At 43.1% G+C, this 13,406-nt stretch overlaps 1 protein-coding gene and 1 non-coding gene across 6 annotated transcripts in view; one reads left to right on the top strand and one right to left on the bottom strand.

The window, feature by feature from the left end:
• Positions 1–13,406, top strand: part of LOC107265120 (sestrin homolog) — a 124,566-nt gene that overhangs the window by 18,324 nt on the left and 92,836 nt on the right. For 2 of the 5 annotated variants that reach the window (XM_025082568.1, XM_025082571.1), the window contains exons 2-5: positions 876–2,462; positions 2,623–2,903; positions 3,488–4,664; positions 5,810–5,875. In XM_025082568.1, coding sequence (XP_024938336.1) covers positions 2,650–2,903; positions 3,488–4,664; positions 5,810–5,875 — 1,497 coding nt within the window. In that variant the 5' untranslated portion in view covers positions 876–2,462; positions 2,623–2,649. Of the gene's footprint in view, positions 1–875; positions 2,463–2,612; positions 2,904–3,487; positions 4,665–4,710; positions 4,827–5,809; positions 5,876–13,406 lie in introns of those variants that run through there. The other 3 variants (XM_025082570.1, XM_025082569.1, XM_025082572.1) reach the window with 3 other exon arrangements.
• On the bottom strand, positions 5,672–5,744 carry Trnak-cuu. Its single transcript has one exon. It is a non-coding gene; the product is annotated as a tRNA-Lys (tRNA).

The following is a 13,406-nucleotide window of genomic DNA, read 5'->3' as shown; positions in this document are numbered from 1 at the left end:
GGGGGGGGGGGGGAGTTGGAAGGTTGAACCTTCTATGGAAATTTATGGAGATACCTTCTGCAACCTTCTCGACCCTTTACAACCCTCGTTACCCCCTCCCCTCTCTCTTTCTCTTTCCCTACCACCCAAATCATCCCCCCGCACACGACACACGTCTTACGAAGTCGCAGTCAGACGGCAACGCTGACGACGCAGCCCACCCTCCCCTCCCGCCCCACCCTTTTGCACTTTCTTCACCATCCGGGCGACGCCTTCTCTCCCACCTTTTCTTTTTTGTTCCTTTACCCGTTCCGCGGGCCATTCCCTGACCTCGGTAACCTTGACCTAGGTTCTGTCGGATCGATCAGTCGATGGGTGGGACGATCCTGCACCACCTCCCCTCTTTCCCCTCCATCGCCCTGGCACTGTACTATCTGCAATCAGCCCCCCCCCCCACTTACCCCTATTCCTTTCTATCTCTCGTAAAACAACTAATTGCCTCGAGTCACTAGTCAGCTGGATGAAATTCTATTTTTGTTTTTGATATCATAGAGTTTGTCTTTTTTTGTCTTTTCTTTTTCTTCTTTATTCCGTTTCATCATGGATAATTGTATCTTTCGTGGAAGGGGGCCCGTCTTTTTGCGCTACGGTCGATATTCCAGGAATATACACGCCAGTCGTTTCTTCTGGGGGTGCTTTTTCTTTTCTTCCTTTTCTTGTTTGCTTTCTCTTTTTACGAGAACGGAGTTTTACTCGGGGAACATGGAGAACTGGTAACAATTGGATTGGATCTAGTAGGCTCTACTGGTTTTCTTGCTCTTGGAATGATCCTTTGCAAGATATTGCCTTACTGTTGTTATTATTATATTGACCAGCCGACAATCTTTGTGTTTCAGATATCGCATTGCGCAACTCGACAATAACGGCCGATCGGTGCGACGTTTCGGCTGTTCGCGATAGGAGAGGAAAGAGGACGGTGAAGGGAATACACGGAGAGAGAGAGGGAGAAGGGAGAGAAAGTGAAAGAAAAGACTCAAGTGCTAACCGCGCGATCGCGTTACGAAGGGAGGGAAATTGAAAAAAAAGTTCCCAAACAAATTTAGGCCTTTCAAGTCGTGTGATTTTTACGAATTTTCACACTCGCGCATTTTATTTTTTTTTATTTTACTTTTCTTTTTCAAAAAGACTGATTTCCCGCCTGGCACCCTTAAGGAGTTTATAAAGATGTGATATAGTAGATCGAGCGCAAAAAAAAGGGGGCGAGATCGAGCGAATCGAATTAAAGGGAGAAAGGGAAGTGAAAGTAGAGTGAAATTGAAAGCGAAGAGAAAGAGGCGGGGAAAGATAAGTGATATTTCAAGTCGAATTCAAATAAGGGTGACTCGATCTGGGCTCGTCCCTTTTTTCTTTTTCGAACCTTTTATCAACCCTTAGGTCGAGTTTTCGGGTATTTTCGGTATTCGCCATTCATTTTCTTATCCATTTTAGGAAAAAAAAAAGAAAAAAGAAAGTTTCTCGACTCTACCCCTACTTTCCCTCCAGTTAAGAATAATCCATCCCTCGAACATTTCCAGGATCTGCTGCCCCCGTACATCCGTAGTTTCTTAATTTTCATAAAGCCAATATTCCGGGCAATTACAACGTACAGTAGAATATTTTATCTTTTTTGAAATAACAAAAAAAAAAGTTACAACAAACAAAAGACGCGTCTGTCCGACCAATTTTCTCTTTAAATATCGAAAAGTCTCTTTATGACGCCTTTACGAGTAAACAGCGAAACTACTAAGTATTAATTGGCCACGTTATATATATATATATATACATATATATATAATGTAACAGAGTGAGATAAAAAGTATAAAAAGAAGAAATATCTTAAGCAGTATTCCCAGTACTAGGCGTTTACGACTAATTAGATACTAATTAAGCGAAAGAATTTGTCGGGACTGTAAATAAAGTGAGAAAGAACGGGTAAAAGTTTCGCTTTAGTCAAAGTCGACCATTAATCTTGATAACAAAAAGGAGAAAAAAAAAGGAAAATAAAAGAAAAGAAAGAAGAGGACCGTGTTGAGCACGGTATATATACACCTTCTATGTAATAATTGACAAAGAGGACTCTTTAAATGAATAATAAAGTTACAACGTGACATATATATATATATATATATCTACGTACGGGTGACCCAGGAGAATAATAAATACATAAGTAAAGTTGAGTAAGAAGAGTAAAGAAGGAGCGAGAGAGAGAGAGAGAGAGAGAGAGAGAGAATAATCGTTAACGTTGAATCGCGTTGAGCGCGTATTATAATTAATGACAGAGAGTTTTTAATTAACGAAAGCTTAATAAGCTCGTGCAAGAGTGTCGCGAGTGACGTTAATGATAAGAGACGATAAAACTATAGGAAGTGTCTTGCGAAGGGATAAGAGGAAGAGGGGATAAATTATTAATCAACGCCTCTACGAGTCTTGTGCTTCGTACTATAATATATATATATATATATATATATATATATATATATATATATATATATATATATATATATATATATATATATATATATATATATATATATATATATATATATATATATATATATATATATATATATATATATATATATATATATATATATATATATATATATATATATATATATATATATCGTCAGTATGTACAAGGAGCATCCAGGTAATTCCTCGACGAGCAGCGCCTCGGCAAAGGACGGCGACGTTGAGCTGGTGAGCAGGTTCCTGGCTCCTTTGTGCGCCAGAGACGAAGCAGCCAGGAACATAGCCCTGGCTGCGGCGAGGACGACAGTCGAGGGATGGCTGGGAGGTGTGGGCAGCCCAAACAATTGGGAGGATAGTACGGAGATGGAAGATTTGCCTGATACCCCGGGAAAGTTCAAGGGTCAGGATGGCAGGTGAGCCTGAGAGTGCAATCAATTTATTAATGTTATACAATTTTTTTTTTTTTTTTTTTTTTCGGGGAAAATTTTAATCCAGTTCTTTGGGTCTATGTTTACGTTAATATTCGGAAAGAAAAAGTTGATCCACCAAACAGGAAGTATAGGAATTGCTGATGGAAGGAAATTAAAGGGAAAAAAGGAAGGGAGCCTGCGGATTATGATTTTGGGACGTGGCGAGTGTATTTTTGGTTTTGGAACCTTTTGCTCGAGTGGCCATGAGATCGAATTATTTTGTGGCGTAGACACGCGATACCGAGTGACATAATAATAGCTGTTCGAGTCAGCTGATTTTATGCTGGCGCTAATCTCCTGTAAACGGACACGGAGCGTTACCGGTGTAAGATATTTTGTCACTGATAATAAATCATTTCTTGCGTTCGTACTTGGGAATGATTTGGCAGTGAATGTTAGTGACTGGTTCTGCCATTAGTGAAAAATTAAATAAATGTTGGTAGAAATTGGCTTTTGGGTGTAAAATATTGAATTTTGTTTTTTTTTTTTTTTTTTTTTTTTTTTTTTTTTTTTTTTTTTTTTTCCAGGTACGACATGAACATCGAGAGGTCGCCACTGAAGTCAGCACCGAAGAACGTTCATGGTTCGGGACGGAGTCAGCTGCTTCAGGACACCTTCAGGACGGAAGGATTCTTCCCTCAGAGTATTACGGAGAATCAAGCCTTCCTAAAGGACACAAGTCTGGATTCCACCGAACATTATCCTTTGGGGTCCTTCGATACGGTGGATGGACGATTTGGAAATGAGACGAGCTTCGGGACGCCGTCCGAGAGGAGGAGGTACCTGGGGGGGGAGGGGCTCGAAAAATTAGCTCAGTCGAATTCCTCGGACGAGGGCAAAGGGTTCACGATAGAAGGTCGAGGGTTGAGGTTCAGGGAATCCGAGCCCAGGTTCAGCTCATCGAGCGAGAGCGAACGGAAGTTCCTTGGAAGTTCGAGCGAGCGGCTGAACGAGCATCCGGATGAGAGGAGGAAGGAAGAGAAAAAGTCAAAGAGCAAAGCCAAGGGCGTCAGGCAGAAGGTGGAGGATGACGAGCTGGACTCGGACACGAGGATTTATGGGAAGAGTCCTAAGTTCGACGATGGGTTTTCTAGTATGCGTCCTGTGTATCCTACGGGAAACTGCGATCTGGCAAGTGGAAATTTTGTAAGCCGGGACGAACGCTTCGTAACCGGCGTCGCTTTCCGGGAGTCTGAGCTCGACGTGGATGACGAAGGAAGCTCGATGATCGAACCAGGAGTCGTTTTTAATACCTTGGATGGGTTTGATTCTGAAAATATGGTCATGTGCTACGGGCAGGATCTTCCTGAAGGAGATGAGATGAATCTGGAGAATGTGGAGTCCTGTCCTATCTCTGCACCTGATCACAGGGACCCTCTGCAGTTTCATCCGACGGAGATCCAGGATTACCTCAAGCATGAACCAGGGCGCAAGTTTAGCGCTGGACAGATAAAGAGACCGCTTTCGCAGGACGAGGACGTCTCGACTAAGAACGGCAGAGTCCTGGAGAGTCCTGAAGTCAATCCTGGAGACGTTGGGAGGATGCTGAATCTTGGTAACGCCTTGGATGGTCCACGTCAGGCGCAGGCTAATAAATATCTCAGCCTGGTTACTCTGCATCTACCTGTCATTCTGCGATTGAGCGTAAACTGTCCCTTTCATAATGTGAGGATCAAGTGTGCGGAGATCCTGGAGATGGTCAAGGTGAGTCTTCACGTTTCTGAGACAAACTCATCTCTGATTTGCTAAGAAGAGGGCGTCGCGTTATCATCTAACCTTCTTGCGACTCCTGCTGAAAACGTGGACAGCTTCTGAAATACTTGTGAACGCCCAGCATCCCGCATAGAAAGAAATTTAGTAAACATGGTATTTGTCTTCATTTTTAAAGAAAGTTTCAACATTTTTACATTTCTCCATCTCTTTTACCACTATTTTTGCATATCAATGCTATATCGATAGAGTTGTTTTGACTGGCAATTTAAGAGTTGTTGCGAAAAATAATATCTAAAAATACAGTCTTCCTTTAGTTACTGCGTTCATCGCTCCTGCAAAACAACTCTAAAGTATCGATCGAGGCTATTTCACTTAAAAATCACGTAACGGTCGTAAAGTCGAAAAAAAAAATGAGCAATTTTCAATCCTGCGAACAAATTAAATGGGCTTTTAATTGAATTAAACGGATAATTTATTAGGAATACGTACAGTATCGGCGCATTGTAGGCCACTGTACAATTACAATGAGCCTATATACGGTACCCGTCGATTCTTATGCAAAACTGTGTAATTACGGTGATCAGAATTTGCAAGGAATTACTGCGCGACACTTCAGTTCCTCTGACACTATGCTATTGTATCTTTTATAGTGCAGTATAGTAGGATGATACTATAGGAAGATGCATTGTATACATTGTAGGCATTGTAAGCATTCGTAGCATTACGGGTATTGCATTCGTTCGTAAGGCAACGCAGTTAGTCCTCGTTAGCAGCAACGTAACGGGTGACCGAATAAAAGAAGGCTAATTCGCATCTAACTGTTCTATCGGTGCTCGATTGTAGCTCACGTTTTAGTGGAAATAGAACGGACGTGGTAAAATTACTACGTTATGCAGGGATGTAATATTGAAAAAAAAGACTGATGACGAAAATATGTAATTATTAAGTCGTAATAACAAGTTTGAGTGAATTCACTAGAAATAAAGCAAAAAAGTAATCGCCCAACGTGGGGCTCGAACCCACGACCCTGAGATTAAGAGTCTCATGCTCTACCGACTGAGCTAGCCGGGCCTTGTTAAACGTATTTTAGGAGTACCATCATATTCGAGAAATAATGACACAGATCTCTATTTCAGGACAGAGGACTTTCAGTGCCGGAACCTGCGTTCGATGGACCCAGTGCCTTCGTTCCAGTGTCGGAGGTGAGTTTATTTTAATGTTTGAACCGCATTTATTTATTTTTTAAGTTTCGGAGCACAGAAATTACAGCAAGACCAGATGATAAAATATGTAAACTCACCTTCGTTTTCGTGACAATTGGCGATTCACATAGGAACGTTGATTTGCTGACTATAAGATTTAATTGACTTTCCTGATAATTGCGAGAAGTGAAATTGGTCTCACAAGAAATTATTTTAGTACAGCCTTCTCCTTTCCTTTTCTCTTTATTAGTGTAATTCTGGAATTCGCGTCACGCCTTGTAGAAACGAGCGCAATTGGCAGCACGGCTTGCGCTAATTTTATTAGGGCGATGAGCGTCGATGTCGACGAAAACAAAACAATTGTCAGTGCTAAATCCGTACGTGTCCTGCTCTCATTGGTTCTCGATCGGTAAAATAGATTCGGCAATGAGCCATTAACGAAAGTGTTAATTCATTAGAAGCGCCGCGACGATATTCGCGGTAATAATAAAAGAATCGAGCAGCCATGCTTATATGGTGGACATTTATTTGTCCCCTCATAACCTTCAATTGATTCTAATTGCGAGCAATCAGGCTCTGTTATCTCCAAACGGGGTCTTCATTGACGTACGTTGGTAGGTGAGACTGCCCTACCTTACCGACCGAGTGTTACACGCGTTCCATATACTTCAAATCTTCCCTCTTGTAAGTTCCTGGTACTTTCAACAGATGGCGACAGCTTATCTACTCACCTATCATTCCCTATCAGACCAATAGACCAGACTCAAGCTCAATCGACACAATCTTTCCTTTCGTGACAGTTTGGAAACGTGATATGCTTCAAACTGAGAGCGCTCAATCGATCGAATATATTTTCCCGCCCTCTGTCTCTCTCGGACAGATCAGAGAATCCCAATGAGTGCGGCGAGCGTGGCGATTCGCCAGCTCACCGGGGGCTAAGGTCGCAATTACTGCGTAACGTGCTCTCTTCTATTCGCTCGTTCGTTTCATTCAAACGAGGCAGAATTCATCAAGCCTCATCGTGTAAGATCAAACTGGCCATGATCCAGAAATTAAAAAGTACAGCTGAACTGTGTCGTGTCCCATTAGAAAAAAATTTATTTACAAAACTAAACATAACAAAATTCACATAAATAAAATAGCTCATTCTCGAACAATCTGTACATTCGTCACTCGTCCAATGAAATACCGCTCCAATATAACATATAATTAATAAAGACTGAATCTCACATAACCAACAAATAATTCTATTCACAAGAGAATTCTCTTTCAATGGTTCCACACGAAGCCCTTTTTTCCCTATAAAATCATAAAGAGACATCCGCCCCATTTTCCCTCCCCTTTTACCACCCCTTTTATACGTACTCATTCTTTCCTTCTCTAATTCTCATTAATTCGGCCGGACGCGTCACTTCGTTTAGCTCGCTGACTTCGTTACGAGTTTTACTCGGCGCAGAGTCTGCGTTCCTCGTAATTGCGCCGTAATTGAGTTAGACGAACGTTTCGCCAGGACCAAGCGTTGGCAACATCGCCCACGGATTTCTGTTTGCTCCTAAACCAAAAGTCAAGTTAAATCCAAGCCCGAGAAAGAAAAAAAAAAAAAAGAATAACAAATCAATACCCATATATACATACAGATATACAACGAGCCTATTTTTCAAACATTCTCGTCCTATAAATTATTATCGTACCACCCAGTATACTTTCCAATATTTCATATCCACATTTTAATTAGATCGTTTGATACCTGCGGATCCCAGGCACTTTGGAAACTCCCATATGAAACTGTGTACCTTCAATATGCGCCCGTCAAATATTTACCCAGTCGTCTATGTGAAATCTCGAGGATTCCAGTTCCACAGTACTCTACGTCGCTGTACACAGTGTTGCCAATCGATCCGGAATTAAAGCCGCAGGCTGCGAAGTGTAACTGGTTACGTTGAACCTGGACGGCCGTAAGAAGGCAAAGGGGACGTACGTATTCATTGCCGTTCGCGCTCCGACGCCACCCCTAAGCCTTTGCTATTCTCGCTCACGCGTTATGCAAAGCCTCCCTCTGAGGGTATGAAGACCCGTGCGAAGATACCGGTCGAGTAGACGAGACACCTTACCGGTTGGATTTATTTTTATTACCTTTTCTTTTTACTTGGAAAATCTTTCCTTCGCTTCAATTAATTAATGGGCAGCATCCTCCGCTGATTCTTGGCTCTCGTCCTTCCTGCGATTTATTTAAGCATAATTCTACGGCGTCTCTCTGGAGTCTGCTTGAATTTTATAATATTAAGTTTACTGCAAGATGCGCGTCTTATCTTGGAAAAATGGTAGGAGGTATTAATTTGCGCCCGGGGCTTTTCTTTAATTTTCCATCTTTTACTCCTTTTATCTTTGCACGCTCTTATCACTCGGACGCGCTTTCCGCGGCCGATACGCTAGCTGGCTTTTTTTTTTTTCTCCTTTAGAAACCGACTGAGGCGTCATCGCCGAAGACGTGGTCGGTGGGGAGAAGGAGGGGGAGGGGAATTCTTTCCTCAGAACCGGAAGTCACGAATCACGTGCGATTCGACGCTGCGCGATTCGCGGGACGCGCGAATCGTCCTTGCAATTTTTTTATTTCCTTTTCGTTGTCCTTCGAAATCGCGCCTTCGTTCCTTCCTCGTCAGACGGAAAGTCGACTGCTTCCTTTTCTTCTTTTGGAAATCCAGTGGCGCCCCTGGGCGTCTAGCGGCGTCGTTCCCCTTCTTGTCATTATTTACAGTGGGATTCTCTCGTCTGGTGTTGCGTCCTTTTATCCTGTTTTTTACACTTCCTTTTCCCTTCCGTATCACCCCGGGTTATTCGCTCTTGTCTTCCGTGACACGCGTCGCGACGCCTCGTCCAGGCCGACGAGCGTGACAAATGTCTTCTGTTCTTATTGTAGATATTTTCTCTCTTTTTTTTTACATTTTTTCTCTTCGACCCTTTTTTTATTATTTTTTGCAAAAAATTATTCCTCACGAATTTTTCCTTTTTTTTTTTTTTCTTCCTACGGGTTACCAATCTTATTCTCTGGCGATGCCTTTCGTCTCCTTGTAATTTATTTTCTTGAACATACCGGAAGTCGCCGGATGCACGAGGACGCTGAAGATGTTAACCGGGTGACGTTTTAACGTCTTCCTGAATTATTGGGAGGCTGACTCTTCCTCTTGGAAGGCATTATAAAGTAATCTCGCGGAGTGCAGCGTGATTGAGATAAACCGAAATCTATTATAAAGATCAGGCGGGCTGGGGCGAAGATAGTCGGGGGGTGGCTCGGGAAGTTTAGAAACTTTTGGAAACGATATACTGAACTCCGAGCCAAGTAAAATGGGGAATACGTGGCAATGGGGTAACGGGAAACTGTACCAGTAGAATATCAAGTGGAACCAGGGAAATCAGTGGAGAGTCTGGTTTTTACTTTTTTTTTATATTTTTTTTTCAAAAAAAAAAAAAGAATTTATACACTCACGTGGATCATCCGCTTGTACCCTGTACATAATTGTACGTACAGTATATGCTTCTAGAAGATTATATACAAATGGCTCGACTTTTATACATATACAGTATATAAGACACCATTTTTCCAGTATCAATCAACAGTAAGAGAGTTTCTTGAGGAGTTTTTCAAAACATTTTGGAACAATTGCCATCCGGTAATTTTACTCGGTTTTCTCTCTGCCTGCCCCACTTTTATCTTGCACTTAGAAGCTTCTCCCGTTCTCCAAGCTGGATTCTTTTATTTTTTGGTTAACGACCCAGTCGAGCCAGCCAGTCCTCCTACCGGGGTAACACAAGCCAGTCCCCCCCACGTAGTCTCATAAGGATGATGACCTCATTGCCATAGCAATTTACATGCTTTTTGGAGATTTTCGTATCAGGTGTATATAGTGTGACGTGATTTTACGAATCACGGTCCCAAGGCGGCTCCGGTTACCGATACAGATAACGTTCTCGATTTCTGGTTCCCTTCGGGTCACCACCCTGCTCAGAAGCTACGCTCTCGGGTTGACTCGTACAGTTATGTCAAGGCTCTCGTAAGATTTCGTCATTGTTTAGTTGAGGTCGAGGTGCTCGAATCTGCCGTGGGGAGATAGTCTCGACGTACCGAGTTGCCCGGCAGAGGAGACGACCCGACGGAGACGTCTCCACGGACCGGCGGAAGCCCGGGTGAGATACCGGCGCCCCGCTGGAGATGGGCAAAGGGCTGTAGAGCGGGCGGAGGTAGTTTTCATACGGTTAAGGGCAGGAGAGGAACCTCCTGCCCGAGTTGAGGATGTGGTGCTCAGCTGTGGAGGATCTCCAGAAGTTACGTACCGATTCGTTAAGGAACGCTCTCGATTTGGTTTAAAGGGACGACTCGAAGGAGATGGAAGAGTCATCGGTTATAAGGCTCTCGACCAATCAGATGATCAGAATTATTAGTTATCGAATTTGGATACTTTGTCAAAGCAGTCTGTCTCGGGTCACCGACCGAGGTGTCACGAGGGACATCGCGCTCCCGTGCTATTTGTTGATAGTTTTTCTTGCCGTGTTTCGCTACGCTATAGCAAGTTCTCGATTCGTACAGTTCTCGCGTTGTTCTCGCGATATCCAGGCAATTCTATGAATTCCTGTGAGTGTTCCGGAGGTGTAGTGCAGTGCTCAACAGAGTGTCCTTGGGATACAGTTCTTGGCCTCCACGGATTAGCTGCACCAGCTCCGGTGAGTCTCCCAATTTATTAATTGGTGAAGGGATCTCGATAGATAGTTAAGATTCGCTCTCTGTCGCTCGCGCTATTTGCCGGACTCTTACTCCGACCCTCTCTACCTCAAACCTAGCAGCCTGAGCGGCCGTGCATTTCCGTAACCGTCCGCTCCCGTCCGTGCATCCAGGTGCGTTTGCTGATTTCACGCGACCCCAAAGTTCAGCACCTACGGTTGCGTTTCTCGCTTTTACGCGTCCCCAAAAATCGACAGGATCCGTTAAGCTACCGCCTCGTCCGATAGGTTCCGTCAGAGCTCTCGTTCTTGGTGGAGTTGGGCCTGTTCCACCCCAACTCCCAGTTTATACCGGCTCGTCAGTTCCCGGTGAAGAAAGGATTGGCTGGCGGCCGCCTGACTTGCGGATGCACGAACGACGGCTGGACGGCCGAAGGTAACGTAGGTTGCTTCTCGAAGATAGTCCGTTCTCGGATTTTTCGTTATCGATGTCGAGTAAAGAAAAGATACGTTACAATTGATATATGAATTTTCGAAAATCAATGAGAGGACACAGGGCATTGTTTATTTTGAACTTAACGAACCATTTTATGATTTTATTTTATTTTTTTTGAAAAAGAAAAAGAAAGCTGTGCAATTTTTTTTTTGTAAATTCCTTTGATTTTCGGACCAAGGATTTTCATTGAGATTTTTCTCAGCAGCTACGAGAATAACGTTCCGACAGCAAATGGACCATTTCCCGTCGGGACGCACGCGACGTAAACGCCGTCGACCTAATCTGACGTAATTTATCGTCGCGATGATAAATAAATATCGCGTGTCGCTCTGTTGTGCAATTTTTACAGCTTTTCCCGGAGCAGACCGAAGAGACGCTTGCGATTACGTCATTGTTATTGCACAAAGGTAAGTGAGTCGAATTTATACGTTTGTCACGTAGATATTTTGGTATCGTTTGGATTTTTTATGACGATTATTTTGATTTTAACTTTGTATTTCATTCATTATTATGTACCATGTATTATATTTACGATTAGACTGGGTCGCGCAATAAAATTTTGATAATCGGAAATCGATTCCAACATCGAAAAGCGACACAGCGTTGCTTGACTCTTATAGGTATCAAATAAAATATTAACATTTATATTTTTTTTTCAAAAATCAACTTTTTTTAGCAAACTCAAAAATTTACGCATCACGACTACGTGTATGTATAAAAGCATAACACGCACTGATGATGCTCGTAAATCGTTGTCTGTTTGGGTTAAAAATGAAAATCCCCCCAAAAAAATAGATATTTGGCGTAAAATAATATTCAACTGACGATTTTGAAATAATGTGAATTTGAAGAAAAAGAGTTGATTTCGCATCTACCGTTTCGTTTGTCTGCTGCTCGTTGTTCCTTTAGGTCCCTTCATTTTTCATTGCCTTAAAGCGTTTTCATACGTAGTCGTCGCGACGCTCAGCGTCTGCATCGCTTCCGCCTCGTGGGGGTCGGTACAAAGAAAAGGAAGATAAATATTTATTAATATATATAAATATACACACATACGCATATAGCAATGAGAGTCCTTTGTTCTTTGAAAATTCTAAAACATCGCCAGCGACAGATTTGACTCTGTCGCTTTCATAGACACAGCAAGGTCTCCCAACTAGTATGTATTACAGCCCGTTAAAACTGATCGAGTGGCAAGGACTGGCAACGAGTTTGATGCTTTTAAAATTTCACTAAAAATAATCCCGCACGAATTTACATTCAGAATGAAAAGCGACAACGTCGTCGCTCGTTCTCCAAAATAAATAATGAAAACCCACCCTATTGTCCGCGAGCCTCGAACCAGTCCAAATGTCTGGCTACCGTTTATCAACGTTTACTCGAAATACCAGCGTGCCAAATACGAAAATTGCACCACCGAAATGTCGCCCGACAATGAAGCCTAATGTGGCATTCATACGCACATGCACGTGCGCCATAAAGTTTTTCCTTCAGTTTTACATGTCTGGGCTGCCACCAGTGACTCCCGTTCGTCCGTCAGTTTTTTTTTCTTCTACACACCACACACGTATTTTACTTTTCTTGCATCCCCACTCCCTCTGCTATTCATTCTTCACCCACGCTTCGCATCGCTCCATGCGAACCTGCCTTCTGTTTCGCCGATTTTCATACGTGACTCGAGCACGCACTCTGTGCATCCTCGACTGCACCCATGTGAGCGACATATTTCCCAGCTGATTTTACACCGTCGAACATGCGCCGAGGGCGCGCTCTCTCGGCGGCGTCGGATACTATTACAACTGTCCTCGTCCGAAATTCACTAATTCCCCAGTTCCTCCTCGGGTAATGTTGCCAGCACGTCCGTTTTCCACGTGATGATTCACCACGTAACGCTCACACGTACAAGCCCCTGTAGTTTTGGGTTGATGAATCGGAGGGACGGAAACTCCAGGCTTTATTGCGTTTTCATGTAAACTCCTTAACGCGACATCTTTTTATTGGACCCACGCTCTGTTGAATTATATATATATATATATACTTCATATTCAGCGACACTTCATTTTTTCTCGATCGCGCACTCGACCATCACTACTCGTTCGCCAGCCACCCACTTCCGTTATCTGGATCCCGGAATTACATCGTCCACGTAAATATACGTAGAATTTTTGCTCCTTTGATCGCTACGTTAATCCCGATTAACGGTCTCCTCGCCTTTTCGTTATTCCTGAAAAAGATTTTAATGAGCGTCGCAAAACCAACGGCGCCCCACCCCCTCCTCCCTGTCTTCTCTAAGTATGTTCGAGATCCTTCGTTAATCCCTGGACC

The sequence above is a fragment of the Cephus cinctus genome, unplaced genomic scaffold (genome assembly GCF_000341935.2).
Source record: "Cephus cinctus unplaced genomic scaffold, Ccin1 Ccin1_scaffold0215, whole genome shotgun sequence".
Taxonomy (NCBI): Eukaryota; Metazoa; Arthropoda; class Insecta; order Hymenoptera; family Cephidae; genus Cephus; species Cephus cinctus.
Note: the sequence above shows the minus strand (reverse complement) of the source record. Positions and strands in the feature narration are given on the sequence as shown.